Source organism: Salvelinus namaycush, chromosome 32 (assembly GCF_016432855.1).
Source record: "Salvelinus namaycush isolate Seneca chromosome 32, SaNama_1.0, whole genome shotgun sequence".
Classification (NCBI taxonomy): domain Eukaryota; kingdom Metazoa; phylum Chordata; class Actinopteri; order Salmoniformes; family Salmonidae; genus Salvelinus; species Salvelinus namaycush.
The window spans coordinates 27,151,570-27,169,782 of NC_052338.1; the positions used below are offsets into that span (position 1 = coordinate 27,151,570).

Consider the following 18,213-nt stretch of genomic DNA (forward strand, 5'->3'; position numbering starts at 1 on the left):
CCTCGACCACAGCGAGTGTGAGAAAAAAAATCGCTGTCCAATTTCTCAGGAGTGAGTTAGCTAAAGTCAGCAAGCTATATATCACATTTCTAGGTTAGCTAGCAAGTTAAAAATACTTAACATGAACGAAGTGTATCGCCTGTTCTCATGCTTGATAAATTCAGCTCATAACATTATAGCTAGGTCTTTTAGTTAACTAGTTAATAATTTTCCCTCCAATAAACGACCACGTTTCTAGTTAATAACATAACGTGCCTAGCTAGCTAAAGTTAGTTGCTCCTCTGCGTCTTTGTTACGCTAGCAAGCTAGGGCCCGGCCATCCAAGATAGGCAATCGTTCATTACCTGGCTGGCAAACTAGCTAGTTTTGTCACATGAATAATAATAATTTGGTATAGTTAACTTTAGCTAATCAAGTTTTTCTATAGGTAAGTTAGTTAGGAACTAACTGGCCGGGAAAGGGTGGACAATGACAGTACCCTGATGGCTGAAATAGAAGTGGATTGCCCTCTGAGAGTTCCCCTTGCCTTTTTGACGTCCTTATCCTGGATAGAATGGTTGAGCACAGGGTATAACTAATTCCTTTCACCTGTGATTGAGCTAGCTAGCTGGATCAATAGATTCTCCATCTGATGATGAGGCTTACTCTGAGATGGCTACAATCTTTCTGCCCACTTGAGCATGTTGTGATTGGAAGTTGTAGAAAAGTGAAAGGCAACTGGTATGACCAATGTCTAGCTACTTTAATTTCTTCCAGGATATCCAGAAACAGAGAAACGGATGTCAGACTTCCGCAAGTTTGAAGCTGTCAAATGGTTATATTTTACCTGAAGGTAAAATGACTCCAAACACACTTTTTGTTGGAGGAATCGACATGAAGGTGAGTAGCTCAAATCATTTCCAAACGGATTGGGATACATCGTCATCATCTAACTTGCTCATATTGTCCTTTCTAGGTGGATGAGAACGAAATCCGGGACTTCTTTGCGAGATTTGGTGCCGTGAAGGAAGTGAAAATCATCACTTACCGTGGAGGTATCTGCAAAGGGTAAGTCCCAAATTAGTAGGCTTCACCTTTATTCAAGAAAAGTGCATCCCCATAAACATTGTCTTATGGAACAATGTCACTCTTTGACTTTGTGTAGTTATGGATTTGTTTACTTCAATGAAGACGTCGACATCCAAACCATCGTTGAAGTAAGAGTCATTTATTTAACATGGTCACATTCAAGTCTTTCAAACTTTGCCTTCACTCTACTCACAAGCTAATGTGTTTCGTCTTCACCATGTTTACTCTGTAGCAACAGATCAGTTTTAAAGGGAGGAAACTCAAGCTGGGTCCAGCAATCATGAAAGAAAGGAGCTCACGTGAGTGTGTTGCTTGTGTGCATTTGGTCCATTGATATGTCTTAGTCTCAACATTTTCTTATGTCTTCTGCTCCTTGCCTTTGGTACTCCATTGCCACAACGGAAGTCTGGGTTGTGGCTAAACGTGTTTTACGTTGACCACATTGCAGACATTGCACCAACCAATGGTTGCATGCCAGATCGACTATAAATTGCTATATCGAATTATTAGTGGTTAGTTGAAATGTCAAACACCCATTGTGAGACCTGGCATGTGTCTTTAATTATAGTCAGCCTAGAATGCGGACGAAGGTTTGTTTATTTGTTTACCCGCCCAGGTTCCATGCCGTCTCACCTGGTTGGTCAGGCCCCCTGGTTAACCCCCTCCCAGTACATCTACTGCACTTGCTGCTCTCCTATGGGCGGGGGCATGGCTCAGCCTTCACCTGTACTCAATGGCGGCAATCCCTACTTCCAGGTATGGCCCTGTCATCACCCCAAAGCCACTGGTTGTATCTTAAATGTCACCCTATTCCCTATGAAGTGCACTACTTTTGACCAGGGCGCCATTTGGGACACAGGCACTGTGTTGCAAGATGGGCTTGAATCAGTTCACACTTTAGGACTAATAGTGGTCCCAAAAGTGCACCAACCCCAACCTGCCCGCCCAGCACACCAGGGCCATGTTCAGTAGGCAAACATTGTGGAACGTTGCAGATAGAACTTTGCGTACATCTACCTTTGACACTGCGGTTTTCTCCTTCCTCTCTTCTCAGCCTTACTCGTACAACGGCTTTCCAGGAGTCATGATTCCACAGATGCCCATGAGCTACTCACAAACCGCTTACGCGTACCAGGTAAACAAACAAACACACTCATGCAGGCAGATAACCTTTTTTTGCGGGGGGGATAACGTATTCATTGAATAAATGTATTGTTCCGTGGAGAACTCCTAGTGGCGTTTGGTATGAAAACATGCACTACAACATGACACATTCCGCATCAACACTAATCCAAACTAATATACATGCATGACATGCTAGAGACCACACACATACATCTGCTTTAATACTGTACCATAGCGTGATAAACACACTCCCACCTGTTCCTCTCCCCATATAACTTATTGAGGAAAAGGATGCATTTTAGACATGTATGTATTGACCTTTTGACTCCTGCTCTCCTCTCCCAGTACGCCTCACCACACTGGACTGGGGAGCAGAGGACACGGCTCATCAACCAGGTGACACTTCCTCTGAATGACTACTTTTTGCAAACTGCTAAGATGCATTCCCAATATTTTATTTTAACTGATTGGAAAAGCTGTGTAGATGTGACGTTTTTACCATCTATCTGTATCAGGGATGGGCAACTTTGATGGGGGTGGGGCCACAAAAAATCTAAACTCATCATGAGTTCCATACCCATACATGCCAGGGCTAGTCCGCTTGTCCGGGACAAGTAAAAAAAAATATATATAATAATAAAATGTTGGACAACCAGAATATAGATTTAAGTTGTCAGAATGGACAAGTTAAAAAAATCACAATATGAAACAATTACTCCAATCAGAATTGGATCAGGCAGCACACAGCAGGGCAGTACATTGGCTATATTCCCATTTGCTATAGCCTATTTCAATAAATATTTTATATTTACACAAAGCAAGACAACAATGTAGATAGAGTTAAGATTCTTCCTAAAGCAGTGCTAAATCTATATTTTTCTCTCGAATGATAAGGGCCAATAGCCGAAGTCTGTTTTTATAGGGAACACTTCGATGTCTTATCGTTATAGAAGCCCAAATGGTGTTTTTTCTGTCCATTTGATATGAATCTGACTTGGCCTATTAACCCTTTAGATCCCAATAGAATTTTAGGCTGCTGCTGTAGAATACTCAGAATTTCAAACAAACGTACCTTGTGCAAAAACAAATAACAATTAACCTAGTTTTTTTAAAGAGCACAATCTCTTCTTTAATATGACACCACATTCATGTCAATAAGAATAACACTCATTTTGTCGTTCATTGTGTAAAGACCCGCACTATCCCAAAAAAAACGATTAACACTCATGCATTATCATGCTGAAACATAAGGTGATGGCGAGGGATAAATGGCACAACAATGGATCTCATGAGGAACACTCGGATGAGCTTCCCTGAGACTGTTTCTGACTGTGCAAACCCACCGTTTCATCAGCTGTCTGTTTGGCTGGTCTCAGATGATCCCGCAGGTGAAGAAGCTGGATGTGGAGGTCCTGGGATGGTGTGGTTACACGTGGTCCGCGGTAGAGAAATTAAGATTCAATTATTTGGCAACAGGTCTGGTGGACATTCCTGCAGTCAGCATGCCAATTGCACGCTCCTTCAAAGCTTGAGACATCTGTGGCATTGTGACAAAACTGCACATTTTAGTGGCCTTTTATTGTCCCCAGCACAAGGTGCACCTGTGTAACTATCATGCTGTTTAATCAGCTTCTTGATATGCCACACCTGTCAGGTGGATGGATTATCTTGGCAAAGGAGAAATGCTCACTAACAGGGATGTAAACAAATTTGTGCACAACATTTGAGAGAATGTATATCTATATACAGCCAAACACTGCAACTATTTCCATGAGTCAGAGAGCAACCGTTGGATCTCCTGCTCGCCTGTACTTGCTGTACCAACCAAGTGATCATGACAGGATTGGCTATTCCCCAAGTTTCACAGCATCAAACAACAACACCAAACGTATATGTGCTGTTGACTTATTTTACTCACCTCGACATCATCGCTTTCTAAGTGCAAGTACGTGTCCGAAATCCTTATCACAAACCAACATGGATACAGCCTCTTCCACAGTGAAAAGTCGTCGTTGCTTCGGCGCCGTCATTTGGAGTAAATACGTTTTATTTTTGTGTATTTTTTCTAAAGTCAAATGACAGCATACCCTGTTTCTGGTTGATGACAACAGCCATGCGAATATGACAACAGTTTGTTAGCAAGTTCATTTTGCGATAGACCGATATTATTGTTAGAAAAACAAGGCCATTCGCGGCCGCTATAGCAATTTAAAGCAAGGTCGTTGACCACCACTATTGGTTCTAAAGGGTTTTAAGACACTTAGTTTAATGCATGCTAGATTTCATGATCAAACAATGAACTCCGTTAGATGTTTCAAAGTTTTAAGTTGCTTTTGAATAACCCCACATGGGAGGCCTAAGGTAAAAATGAGAGCGAGAGAGAAGAAACAATAGCAAGATATAAAAATCTAATGAGAAATTTGAACAAACCTTACAGTTAAGCAAAGCGTTAGACAGTAATGATGCATGCATCTGGCAGAAAAAAAATCTGTCCTTGCCATAGTGAACCCAACAACCAAAATTCTTGTCCTACTAACTGAAATATCATAAAAGCTTTAAGACGAATTAAAGTTATGACAAGTTTTTTCAAAACTATTCTAATAAAATGTTTGTCCTAAAATTGCAGCTTATAAATGGGAATAATTATGAACACCGGAGTCTATTGTGGTGGAATTATTGTAATCAAAAGGAGAGACTTTTATATTTCCTCACAATAATGAAACTTTATTATTTAATTAGTGCAGTAATGGATCACCCCTGGAGGTGATCACTGAGAACTCAACCAGCTGGTTTGAGCCACAGCATTTTATAGCAAAGTACATCCTCCTTCAGTCTACATGACAAACAACAGATGTATGGAATGTGTCACAAGATTAAGATTTGTGTGAAAGATACTTATAATTCACAGCAGACAGTATCTCATTGTGTAGAGACCAGGGTCTGGCCCTAGAGTCATCTCTCCCTGGTACTCTATAGAACAGAAACATTAACTCATGCTCTGGAATGTGGTATCACCCAAAGACATTGTAAATATTCTAGAGGCCCATCCTCAGTAGAACACACACAGATGAGTGTTCTAACAACCCCTTATTCTATTGCATAAAACAACCGTTTGATGCAATAACAGCATTATAACATAATCTTGTAATTTCCACCGTAATATGCTATTCTCATTCACAGATTTATTTTGAATGACAAATATATTTGAATGACAAATGAAATTGAGAAAAAATACCAAGATGGAAAAATCTAATGAGTGAAAAGAGAACTATGGCTACAGCTGAGGAAAGCTTATGAAAGAAATGCGTAGTTGGCCAAGGCCTATTTCCATATTATCCTAGCAGTGTGCAACCTACCTACAACGCATATAGCAGCCTAGGCCTAAATAAGAGGAGGATGAAGGGGGAAAATGTGAATGAGTTTATACTTATCCAGTTCTGAGGACAGCAGAGTTGCACTGCAGCGAGGCTCATTGACTGTCACTCGCTCCATCTGCACGCTTTGGAGCACACAGACACACAGAATGCCAGATAGGCCTAGGCTACTACACATCTCGTTGGTACCACGGAAAGCCAGATGGGCTACTACACATCTCGTTGGTACCACGGAAAGCCAGATGGGCTACTACACATCTCGTTGGTACCACGGAAAGCCAGATGGGCTACTACACATCTCGTTGGTACCACGGAAAGCCAGATGGGCTACTACACATCTCGTTGGTACCACGGAAAGCCAGATGGGCTACTACACATCTCGTTGGTACCACAGAAAGCCAGATGGGCTACTACACATCTCGTTGGTACCACAGAAAGCCAGATGGGCTACTACACATCTCGTTGGTACCACGGAAAGCCAGATGGGCTACTACACATCTCGTTGGTACCACAGAAAGCCAGATGGGCTACTACACATCTCGTTGGTACCACAGAAAGCCAGATGGGCTACTACACATCTCGATGGTACCACAGAAAGCCAGATGGGCTACTACACATCTCGATGGTACCACAGAAAGCCAGATGGGCTACTACACATCTCGTTGGTACCACAGAAACCCAGATGGGCTACTACACATCTCGTTGGTACCACAGAAAGCCAGATGGGCTACTACACATCTCGTTGGTACCACAAAGCCAGATGGGCTACTACACATCTCGTTGGTACCACAAAGCCAGATGGGCTACTACACATCTCGTTGGTACCACGGAAAGCCAGATGGGCTACTACACATCTCGTTGGTACCACGGAAAGCCAGATGGGCTACTACACATCTCGTTGGTACCACGGAAAGCCATATGGGCTACTACACATCTCGTTGGTACCACGGAAAGCCAGATGGGCTACTACACATCTCGTTGGTACCACGGAAAGCCAGATGGGCTACTACACATCTCGTTGGTACCACGGAAAGCCAGATGGGCTACTACACATCTCGTTGGTACCACAAAGCCAGATGGGCTACTACACATCTCGTTGGTACCACAGAAAGCCAGATGGGCTACTACACATCTCGTTGGTACCACGGAAAGCCAGATGGGCTACTACACATCTCGTTGGTACCACAGAAAGCCAGATGGGCTACTACACATCTCGTTGGTACCACAGAAAGCCATATGGGCTACTACACATCTCGATGGTACCACAGAAAGCCAGATGGGCTACTACACATCTCGATGGTACCACAGAAAGCCAGATGGGCTACTACACATCTCGATGGTACCACAGAAAGCCAGATGGGCTACTACACATCTCGATGGTACCACAGAAAGCCAGATGGGCTACTACACATCTCGTTGGTACCACGGAAAGCCAGATGGGCTACTACACATCTCGTTGGTACCACGGAAAGCCAGATGGGCTACTACACATCTCGTTGGTACCACGGAAAGCCAGATGGGCTACTACACATCTCGTTGGTACCACGGAATGCCATATGGGCTACTACACATCTCGTTGGTACCACGGAAAGCCAGATGGGCTACTACACATCTCGTTGGTACCACAAAGCCAGATGGGCTACTACACATCTCGTTGGTACCACGGAAAGCCAGATGGGCTACTACACATCTCGTTGGTACCACGGAAAGCCAGATGGGCTACTACACATCTCGTTGGTACCACGGAAAGCCAGATGGGCTACTACACATCTCGTTGGTACCACGGAAAGCCAGAGTGGAATAGGCTATTCGAAAAGATTTGGCTCCACTAAATGTATTTTGTCAATGTCATGATTCCTCTCGCCCCTCCTGGAACATGCCAGCTAAATGTAGCAGTCCTTTTTATTTATTTTGTTTTTTTGTACATTATTTTGGATGGCCGTTAAGGGGTGATAACATTGTCTATGGCAGGGGTGTCAAACTCATTCCATGGAGGGCCTAGTGTTAGCTTTTCCTCTCAATTAAGCCCAAGATGACCAGGTGAAGGGAGTTCCTTACTAATCAGTGACCTTAATTCATCAGTTAAGTAAAAGGGAGAGGAAAACCTGTGGACACCCTCTGTGGAACGAGTTTGACACGTGGTCTTATGGGCAAGCACAGAAAATGATTTCAGATCCCTCCTATGTACTTCACTCATTTTCAAGTTCACCCTTTTGGCATATGGTGTTAATGGACCTTTTTTGTTTGTTTGTTGACACAAGTGACTTCAGCGTTATAACAAGTTAAAAAGAGAAGTGTTGTTGGAGGGGCGTTTTACTGTTAATTTACTGCAATTCTACACATTTTGCCATGGTTGGAGAGAAATGTTTAAAATAATAATTGTTTAAAAAAAATGTAATTATATAAAAATGTTACCCCCTTTAGTCCCCAATTTCGTGATATCCAATTGTAATCCAATTACGATCTTGTCTCATTGCTGCAACTTCCCAACGGGCTTAGGAGAGGCGAAGGTTGAGTCATGCGTCCTCCGAAACATGACCTGCCAAACCCAGAAGCCAGCCGTGTCGAAGGAAACACTGTTCAACTGACGACCGGAAGTCAGCCTGCAGGCGCCTGGTCCACCACAAGGAGTTGCTAGAGGGCTATGAGCCAAGTATAGCCCCACCAGCCAAACCCTCCGCTAACCAGGGTGACGCTGGACGAATTGTGCGCCCCCCTATGGGACTCCCAGTTACGGCCGGTTGTGACACAGCCTGGGATCGAACCCCAGGCTGTAGTGACGCCGCAACACTGTGATGCAGTGCCTTAGACTGCTGCGCCACTCGGGAGACCTATGTTTGCAGTTTTTAATATGATATCTGAATGAGTGACAAAAAAATTGTGGGGGGGTCCCCCGGTCGGTAATTCGACAGCTGTCTAGACTAACTTCTAAAAAATGTTAGCTGACATGGGATAATTAACAAAACAAGAGAACAACAGCTGGCGCACAATCCCCCCCATAATAATTACACCACTATTTTAACTCTCAACAGAAAGTTAAGACCCCGACTGAGTTCCCCACGGACCGCCAGTTGCCTTGCCTGGAAACCCGGCATTGAATTTTACGTTTGGCAGAAATTTTCATTTAGTCTCACGACTTCTACAAGCCAGAATGTTGAATAAAATTATATTTATTATGTACTTTACCGATTGTCTGTGCGGTTGGTCTATTTGGCAGTAGGAATGTGAGAATACAGTGCATTCAGAAAGTATTCAGACCCCTTGACTTTTTACCACATTTTGTTACATAACAGCCTTATTCTAAAATAGATTAAATTGTTTTTTCCCCTCAATCTACACACAATACCCCATAATGGCAAAGCAAAAACATGTTTTAGAAATTTGAAGAACTGAAAAATAACATTTAGAAAAGTATTCAGACCCTTTACTCAGTACTTTGTTGACGCACCTTTGGCAGTGATTACAGCCTCGAGTCATCTTGGGTATGACACTACAAGCTTGGCACACCTGTATTTGGGGACTTTCTCCCATTCTTCTCTGCAGATCCTCTCAAGCTCTGTCAGGTTGGATGGGGAGCGTCGATGCACAGCTATTTTCAGGTATCTCCAGAGATGTTAGATTGGGTTCAAATCCAGGCTGAGGCTGGGCCAGTCAAGTACATTCAGAGACTTGTCCCGAAGCAACTCCTGCATTGTCATGGCTGTGTGCTTAGGGTAGTTGTCCTGTTAGAAGGCGAACCTTCGCCCCAGTTCTGAGGTCCTGAGCACTCTGGAGAAGGTTTTCATCAAGGATCTCTCTGTACTTTTCTCCGTTCATCTTTGCCTCGATCCTAACTAGTCTCCCAGTCCCTGCCGCTGAAAAACATCCCCACAGCATGATGATGCCACCACCATGCTTCAACGTAGAGATGGTGCCAGGTTTCCTCCAGACTTGGCATTCAGGCCAGAGAGTTCAATCTTGGTTTCATCAGACCAGAGAACCAAATGGGCTGTCGTGCCTTTTACTAAGGAGTGGCTTCCGTCTGGCCACTCTACCATAAAGGCCTGATTGGTGGAGTGCTGCAGAGATGGTTGTCCTTCTGGAAGGTTCTCCCATCTCCACAGTGCAACTCTGGAGTTCTGTCAGAGTGACCATCGGGATCGGGGTCACCTCCCTAACCAAGCCTTTCTCCCCCGATTGCTCAGTTTGGCTGGGCGGCCAGCTTTAGGAAGAATCTAGGTGGTTCCAAACTTCATCCATTTAAGAATGATAGAGGCCAGTCCACTGTTCTTGGGGACCTTCAATGCTGCAGAAATGTTTTGGTATCCTTTCCCAGGTCTGTGTTTCGACACAATCCTGTCTCGGAGCTCAACGCACAATTCCTTCGACCTCATGGCATGGTTTTTGCTCTGACATTCACTGCCAGCTTTGGAACCTTATATAGACAGGTATGTGCCTTTCCAAATCATGTTCAATCAATTGAATTTACCACAGGTGGACTCAAGTTGTAGAAACATCTCAAGGATGATCAATGGAAACAGGATGCACCTGAGCTCCATTTGGAGTCTTAAAGCAAAGGGTCTGAATACTTATGTGAATAAGGTATGGTTTTTTTTTTTTTTTTTCAAACATTCTAAACCTGTTTTCGCTTTGTCATTATGGGGTATTGTGTGTAGATTGGTGAGGGGGAAACATGTATTTAATCCATTTTAGAATAAGGCTGTAACGTAACAAAATATGGAAAAGGGGAAGGGGTCTGAATACTTTATGAATGCACTGTATATCCATAGGAAAGTATAATTACATCAACTTTTCAAAGCGCTGGTAGTGCGTTCAGATTTATCAACTGAAGCAAGTGCACAAGTAAAAAATAAAAAATACATGCACGAGACGCATGCATACTTGCAGAGCTCGTGTCTGTGTTTACATGGTTCTGCGCATGCTTCAGGTGATCAAAATCTGAATGCACTACCAGTGCTTTGAAACGTTGATGTAATTATACTTTCCTGTGGATATTGTCTCACATTCCTACTGTCAAATGGACGAACCACACGGACAACCGGTAAAGTATGTTAAAATATAATTTTATTCAACATTCTGACTTGTAGAAGTCGTGACAGAAAATGTCCTGACTCAAATGCTCATTTCAGCCCGACGTATAATTCAATGCAATTCAACGTCAAGTTTCCAGGCAACCAGTTGCCCATCCCTGATGTGTATTCTGTCATCTGATCAAGTAATGGCTACTAGGAGGCAATGTTGGGTAAAGCCTATATTGTCATGTTGGTGTGAGTGCTTTAAGCGAATATAATATCGACCATCTGCCTGCCAGTGTGTATCAGTATTTGCAGTAATTCATGTGTTGGCTAAGGATGACTGATTTTCTCCCAAGGGTGTGTTTGCTGTAGTAGTTCCTGTGTTAAGGTTCACTGTTGTTTCAGCCGGCTCATTATGTGATGTGATGCCCCGTTTCCAGAACTTTGTGGACTGCGGAGTCCAGACTCTGCTGTAGTCCACAGCCCACTGACCCTCCTGCTGTACCAGGTGAACGAACACACACACACACTCAGACCTTCCTGATTTCTGTCTCTTTGTTCTGCTAATCTTTCTACCCATCTTCCCCCTCCCTCCTGTATCTCATCTGCCATTTCTATCAAGTCTTTCTCCATCTCTTCATTGTTCTTACAATTCATCTCAATTGTTCTCCCTCCAGTCTTCAGTCATTTCTAAGTAATTAGTGATTGTGGAGCAAGTGTTCAAAGTGCTGATTCGAATGCTCAATTAGTGACTTATCTGTAGTTTGTCTGTGTATTGTCAGGGAGGATGGCAGAATATGTCCATCTTGAGGAACATACTCTATTCTCTTTCCTTTAGTTGTCAGACTATGTGGACAGTCTCAATTTGTCTTGCGATTCCTCGCATCCTATCTCCTTGCCTCCTTCTCAATCAAATTGGAGGAGATGGACCAAGGTCCTGCCCCTCAGGTCTTCTTTTCCAATGCAATTTGAGGACAAGGTAACCCAATGGGTTTTGAGAAGGAGGCGCGGAAAGGACGCGAGGAATAAAATAAATGCAATGAATATTCTCCCATTGGGAAAAAGCTCTAGAATCCTAGCTGATAGTTGACTGAATGCTTGTTATTCCTCTCCACCACAAGGGGGCGACGTCTCCATGCAGACTGGAGCACAAGGTGACATCCTGGCCTTTAGAGAGCTAGCAGCAATAGACTTTAAAAATATACACTTTCAGGATGCTTTCTCTCTACGACATCTCTTGCTCACTTTGAGACCCGACCGCGGCGGCTCAACACTTGCACCTGCACCCGATGGGCGTGGTCACTGTGACCGTGTTTGGCTTGGCTAGGACCATGGTCCTGGCGCTTGGACCGCTTTCAACCCATCTCGAACACTGTCACACAGGGAAGAGCGGAAGGGATTTTGGAGCTTCAGCTTGTTTACAGCACAGAGCAACGCTTGGTGTCTGCCTTTTTTTTTTTGTGTGTGGGGGGGGGGGGGTGGGGGTTGGTTTTGATAACCCCCAAAAAGAAAATAGTTTTAAGCTCATCTGTGCATATTTATATTTTATGTTTGACTATTTATGTTGAAAGTTTTTTAATGTCAGTTTGTTTGGGTGTAAGATTTTTGCTGGGCTTCTGTACATAGATTTGTAATACAACAAATTAGCCTTTAGAATAGTGTGTTGATTTTGACTTTTTCTATTATTAATTCAAGATTCCATCCCCATATTCCTCTGATTTAAGAAACGAATGCATCAAATTATTGTGGGCAGAATTGGGCACAACACTGGCACATTATTTTTCAGGCGCTCCTGTTGCCTTAGTGCTCTTTTATATAATTTCTTGACAGGTTCCTGTCTTAAGCTACTTAAATCACCTTTTTATTTCGATTTACTTCAGTGAATTAGAAGTGCCTGCCTGCTTTTTTTGTTGAGGGGTTAATTGATTCGATGTTAGTGTATTTACAATTGGGATGCACTGATATCATCTCCAGTGTTGCTGTTTACAAAGTTATGAATCCTTTTATTGTGGCCAATGTTTCTTAGGCTGCGTACCACATGTCACCCTTGTCCTTATTTAGTGCACTACTTTTGACTAGAACCCTGAGCAACAGTAGTGAACTATAGGGAATATGGTGTTATTTGGCACCGAGGCCTTTGAGTGTTGCCGTTTCTTAAGTTATGGATCCTGTGGCCAATGTTTCTTAGACGGTTCCAGCTCTTGCAGTACGTCGCCAAGAGGAAAATCATTGAGTCAATTTCACCTGACGGTGTTGATAAACTACTTTTATAATGCAGCCCAGCAGCCTGGGTCGGGAAACCTGTTTTAATTCACTCTGAAATGAAGGACATAACTAACAGCAATGCGTTCCATCACTACTGGTTGAAGTTCTCTTAAAGTTCACTTTATATATTTGTTGTTGTTGCACTGATTGATTTGTTGACAAAGTGTGTTTTTTGTAAGAATGTTTAGCTCCTTTTTTTAGAGGTGTGATTTGATGTGTTTATGACGCATTAATACTATATTTTCAGTTTGATTCTAATCACTTTTCAGCCCGACGGGTTAACTGGTTGCATTTAAAATAGATAAACACATTTTGCATTTCAATATATTTATTTTTTGATAGATCAGTTGAGAGAAATGTGTTGACTCCCTGTCTTTGTCTTGTAAGCCAGTGTTTCCCAAATACCTTTCGATTTGTTTTTTTGAAAGATAAGCTTGAAATTGGAATTGGCTCAACAACCACAAACACACATCTAAGTTTAGCTTTGTTATAATGAACCAGACAATCTATAGTTATTTCTGGTTGTTTGTGAAAGTTAGCTGGCTAACTCATTGATCCTGCTTTGTATTATAACCCTTGGAGTTTTTTCCCAGAAGAGTACACTGTTTCTGAAATATTTATCTGTTTACTGTTGCATAGCTGCTCTGTCTTCACTGTGGACTGGTTGACATCTGAAGTTGGTCAAGACCCAGAGTGTGATCCAAAGAGCACACATGCCTAACGATTCTACTACGGTCAATTAAAGTATAAAGCTGGCCCTAACTTTAGTCAACTTTGTTTTATTTGTTAGGATTTGGTGAAGGTACAATTTGTGACCCGGGGTGGTTATTTTTTTGTCTGTGTACCTGCAATGTATTCGTTAGTGCACACCTTAGCAAAACATTTTGCAACGGAAAACAATGTACACTGCTCAAAAAAATAAAGGGAACACTTAAACAACACAATGTAACTCCAAGTCAATCACACTTCTGTGAAATCAAACTGTCCACTTAGGAAGCAACACTGATTGACAATAAATTTCACATGCTGTTGTGCAAATGGAATAGACAAAAGTGGAAATTATAGGCAATTAGCAAGACACCCCCAATAAAGGAGTGGTTCTGCAGGTGGTGACCACAGACCACTTCTCAGTTCCTATGCTTCCTGGCTGTTTTGGTCACTTTTGAATGCTGGCGGTGCTTTCACTCTAGTGGTAGCATGAGACGGAGTCTACAACCCACACAAGTGGCTCAGGTAGTGTAGCTCATCCAGGATGGCACATCAATGCGAGCTGTGGCAAGAAGGTTTGCTGTGTCTGTCAGCATAGTGTCCAGAGTCCATGAAGGCACTACCAGGAGACAGGCCAGTACATCAGGAGACGTGGAGGAGGCCGTAGGAGGGCAACAACCCAGCAGCAGGACCGCTACCTCCGCCTTTGTGCAAGGAGGAGCAGGTGGAGCCCTGCAAAATGACCTCCAGCAGGCCACAAATGTGCATGTGTCTGCTCAAACGGTCAGAAACAGACTCCATGAGGGTGGTATGAGGGCCCGACGTCCACAGGTGGGGGTTGTGCTTACAGCCCAACACCGTGCAGGACGTTTGGCATTTGCCAGAGAACACCAAGATTGGCAAATTCGCCACTGGCGCCCTGTGCTCTTCACAGATGAAAGCAGGTTCACACTGAGCACATGTGACAGACGTGACAGAGTCTGGAGACGCCGTGGAGAACGTTCTGCTGCCTGCAACATCCTCCAGCATGACCGGTTTGGCGGTGGGTCAGTCATGGTGTGGGGTGGCATTTCTTTGGGGGGCCTCCATGTGCTCGCCAGAGGTAGCCTGACTGCCATTAGGACCATATGCTGGTGCGGTTGGCCCTGGGTTCCTCCTAATGCAAGACAATGCTAGACCTCATGTGGCTGGAGTGTGTCAGCAGTTCCTGCAAGAGGAAGGCATTGATGCTATGGACTGGCCCGCCCGTTCCCCAGACCTGAATCCAATTGAGCACATCTGGGACATCATGTCTCGCTCCATCCACCAACGCCACGTTGCACCACAGACTGTCCAGGAGTTGGTGGATGCTTTAGTCCAGGTCTGGGAGGAGATCCCTCAAGAGACCATCCGCCACCTCAGCAGGAGCATGCCCAGGCGTTGTAGGGAGTTCATACAGGCACGTGGAGGCCACACACACTACTGAGCCTCATTTTGACTTGTTTTAAGGACATTACATCAAAGTTGGATCAGCCTGTAGTGTGGTTTTCCACTTTAATTTTGAGTGTGACTCCAAATCCAGACCTCCATGGGTGGATAAATTTGATTTCCATTGATCATTTTTGTGTGATTTTGTTGTCAGCACATTCAACTATGTAAAGAAAAAAGTATTTAATAAGAATATTTCATTCATTCAGATCTAGGATGTGTTAGTTTAGTGTTCCCTTTATTTTTTTGAGCAGTGTATTATTGGACAAATTCAGATTAGTCCCTCTGATTCGGCATACACCCCAGAAGTGGCTGCTGGTTGGTCAGAGCTGACTTTCTGTCATGGCAACATAACTGACCATAATTTTCTGTCACAGACCATTTTGTTCTCACAAACAGCAGTATGCCCCCCGACAGACAGACTGCTCTGAATTATGGAGCAGTCTGGATAGGCCTTATGAAAAATGAATTTACAGTGTTGACCGCTGTCTAACATGAATCCCAGACACCCTGGACACACACTCACAAACACACACGTTGACCCCCTTATAACACAGATTTGAACTCCTTACCATAAAAACACTTGTCCATGACCAACTGAACCCAGACAACAAACACAATCTCAATTTCCCCACAAATGAACATAAAGCATGCACGCTCTTATGGTAGTTCTGATTAAGTACTTAAGCTTGACTTTTACAGTCTCTGTGGCATCTTCTTCACATCCACTCTTAATCTTCCCTCCTTGTATGTTAAATCAGCCTTCTGCGACTGTTCAATAAGCAGAGGGAAATGGAAAGGCAGACTTCCCCGATGCTCTCGCACACAGAGGGAGATATAGGGAGGGAGGGAGAGAACTCCTCACACACTTATCACGCGCATCGGGCTGCCGGAGAGATACAGTACCGTACAGTTGTCAGAGGGAGGATTCGGGCTTTCCCGTTACCGGAGCAGCATGACCTTAACGGCTGTTCGTGGCTCGTCAACCGGAGTGATCACGCAGAGGACAGGGGATTGACAGACAGGCGCTCAAGGTGAAGACACCACAGAAAGTTCGGGTTTGTGTGTCGGTGACCGTGTAAAAACATGAGCACATTGCTTGCGCATGCGTCCTGACTGTCGAGAGACTTCTCTTACGGGTGATTCCAAACGGTAGGCTACCTTTTGTTTGTCTACTCTAAAAACAAATAAAATATGTTTATGAATTGAGATTATGGAAATGTAGGTCAGAGTTCACGGGTGTTATGTTCCTAGATGAAACCAAGTATTCTCAGAATGTGTTTATGTTGTAGTGGCAACATCTCTCGGGCCTCAAATACAAAACATAAATCTTGGGAGATGTTTTATGAGACGTGTGTAGGCTAACTGTGCAGCGTTAACTTTTTTGACGGCGAGGGAAGTAGCCTGATGGATCCCATATACACGGGCTCGTTTGATGGGCACAGCACAAGTTCGGGTCACAACGGTTAACAACCCATCAATTCTCTCCAATAGTCTGTACTTACGTTCTGCCAAAACCTGTTGCCTAAACGAGTCTTGTCTCCTGTATTATGTTGATTGTGATGCCTGTGCCAGATACTATGTGTGGTTTGTATTCCAAGCAGAGGCTAAAGCCCAGATATTCGTGACAGAGTAAATTGTGTCAAGCGCAGCTGGAGAGATGGAGTGAATGGGGGAAATGTGGAGAGAGTGATTCCGTGCGTAAGCGACCTGTCATGTATAATTTCCCGTTTGCTAAACTGCCATCGTTATAATGCGCACCAAGCAGTTCGCCACGTGCGGTGAGCGTGCAGGAGCAAAAAGGCAAACCCACAGGCGCACTCCATGTGTCATGCAAACTCGTGCAATTTGCCTTTGGCGTTTTTCTTAAAGGCCCAATGCAGCCGTTTTTATCTCAATATCAAATAGTTTCTGAGCAACAATTGAGTACCTTAATGTGATTATTTTCAATCAAAATGGTCAACCAGAAATAAAAATAGCTTCTTAGCAAATAGCAATTTCTCAAGCAAGAATTTTGCTAGGACTGTCTGGCAGTGGTCTGAGTAAGGAGGGGAAAACAGAAAACTCGCTGTTATTGGCAGAGGTTTGTAACTCTCTTATTGGTCTATTAACTAATTTACCACCAGGTGATGTCACCAGACAGCCTGAAATTTCTGGGATGGCATTTTAGCCTGTCTTTTCAAACAGCTCTTACACTAAAATGGCATTATCATAATTTTCAGAATGTCACACTATTATTCCAACCTCATAGTGTGGAAATATATATAAAATACAGGTAAATAACTTTTGACTGCAATCGGCCTTTTTAAGGTTTTTAAATCATCACAAATTAAACGTTTCTAAAAATTCATAGGACTTGGTGTTACACAATACTTCTGGTCCAATTCATGGAAAGTAGGCTAGGCTACACATTGAAATGAATTGGATGACAATGATTGCAGGCAATTCATGAATGTCAAAGAAGGTTTTTCCTCTTAAGTGCAAAATCGTATTCATTATATAGCCTACACCCGTTTAGGTAAATTTTATTTCTTCAGGGATCATGCCTCCCTCTGAGCGATTTTTTATTTTATTTTCTCCTACGTTCCCTCTCTCTTTTCATCCTCTCCCTTGCATCTCCTTCTATATTTAGTGTATCTTCTCATCTGCGTGCCTATCCCGCACTCGCTCTCAGCGGCAGATAAATGGCGCTTCTCCGCACCCTTGCGCTTCCCAGAAGATTGCCGAGAGAGGAGCGTTGGCACAGCACAGACGGATTATCCTCGTGTGTAATCCGTGTTTGGTTGCGCTGTCATTTAAAAACACTCTGTTAGGAGAGCAGCTCTAATGAGATGCCCCCCTACCTTCGTCTCTCTATCTGTTCTTTCTCTTTCCTCATTCCTCCTTCCTTTGCTGGTCATTTAATGCTAGTTTAGTGTTTGTTTGTCTGTGTGCCTGCCTGTGTGTATGTGTGTGCGTGCACTGGTGGATTTAGTGATTTGGAGGCCCCAGGCAGAGGCAGGTACTATAAATGGTTTTATAATAAAGATGTAATTTAACTGTAAAAATACAATAGTGGCAGGTAGCCAGCAGTTACAGTAAGAACGTTGGGCCAGTAACCGAAAGGTTGCTGGTTTGAATCCCTGAGTAAGAGAGTCTGCAATATTACTAGAATGTAAAAATGTATTACCTTTTAATGTGCTATGAACACA

The 18,213-nt window shown here is 43.4% G+C and overlaps 1 protein-coding gene across 1 annotated transcript; it reads left to right on the top strand.

Annotated features, from left to right (window-relative positions):
• The first annotated feature begins 729 nt into the window (after positions 1 to 729).
• On the top strand, positions 730 to 11,058 carry LOC120027084 (deleted in azoospermia-like). The gene is made up of 8 exons (XM_038971922.1): positions 730 to 879; positions 956 to 1,047; positions 1,145 to 1,196; positions 1,301 to 1,367; positions 1,685 to 1,824; positions 2,123 to 2,203; positions 2,539 to 2,589; positions 11,023 to 11,058. Exons 1-8 carry the CDS (start codon positions 730 to 732, stop codon positions 11,056 to 11,058), a joined length of 669 nt encoding a protein of 222 aa, XP_038827850.1.
• Positions 11,059 to 18,213: the final 7,155 nt, after the last annotated feature.

Bases quoted from the DNA above. Each gene is read 5' to 3' on its own strand.
- LOC120027084 (XM_038971922.1), top strand. From the start codon at position 730: ATGTCTAGCTACTTTAATTTCTTCCAGGATATCCAGAAACAGAGAAAC. The intron at 1,197-1,300 runs GTAAGAGTCATT...TTTACTCTGTAG, and splicing joins ACATCCAAACCATCGTTGAA to CAACAGATCAGTTTTAAAGG. The intron at 1,368-1,684 runs GTGAGTGTGTTG...TTACCCGCCCAG, and splicing joins CATGAAAGAAAGGAGCTCAC to GTTCCATGCCGTCTCACCTG.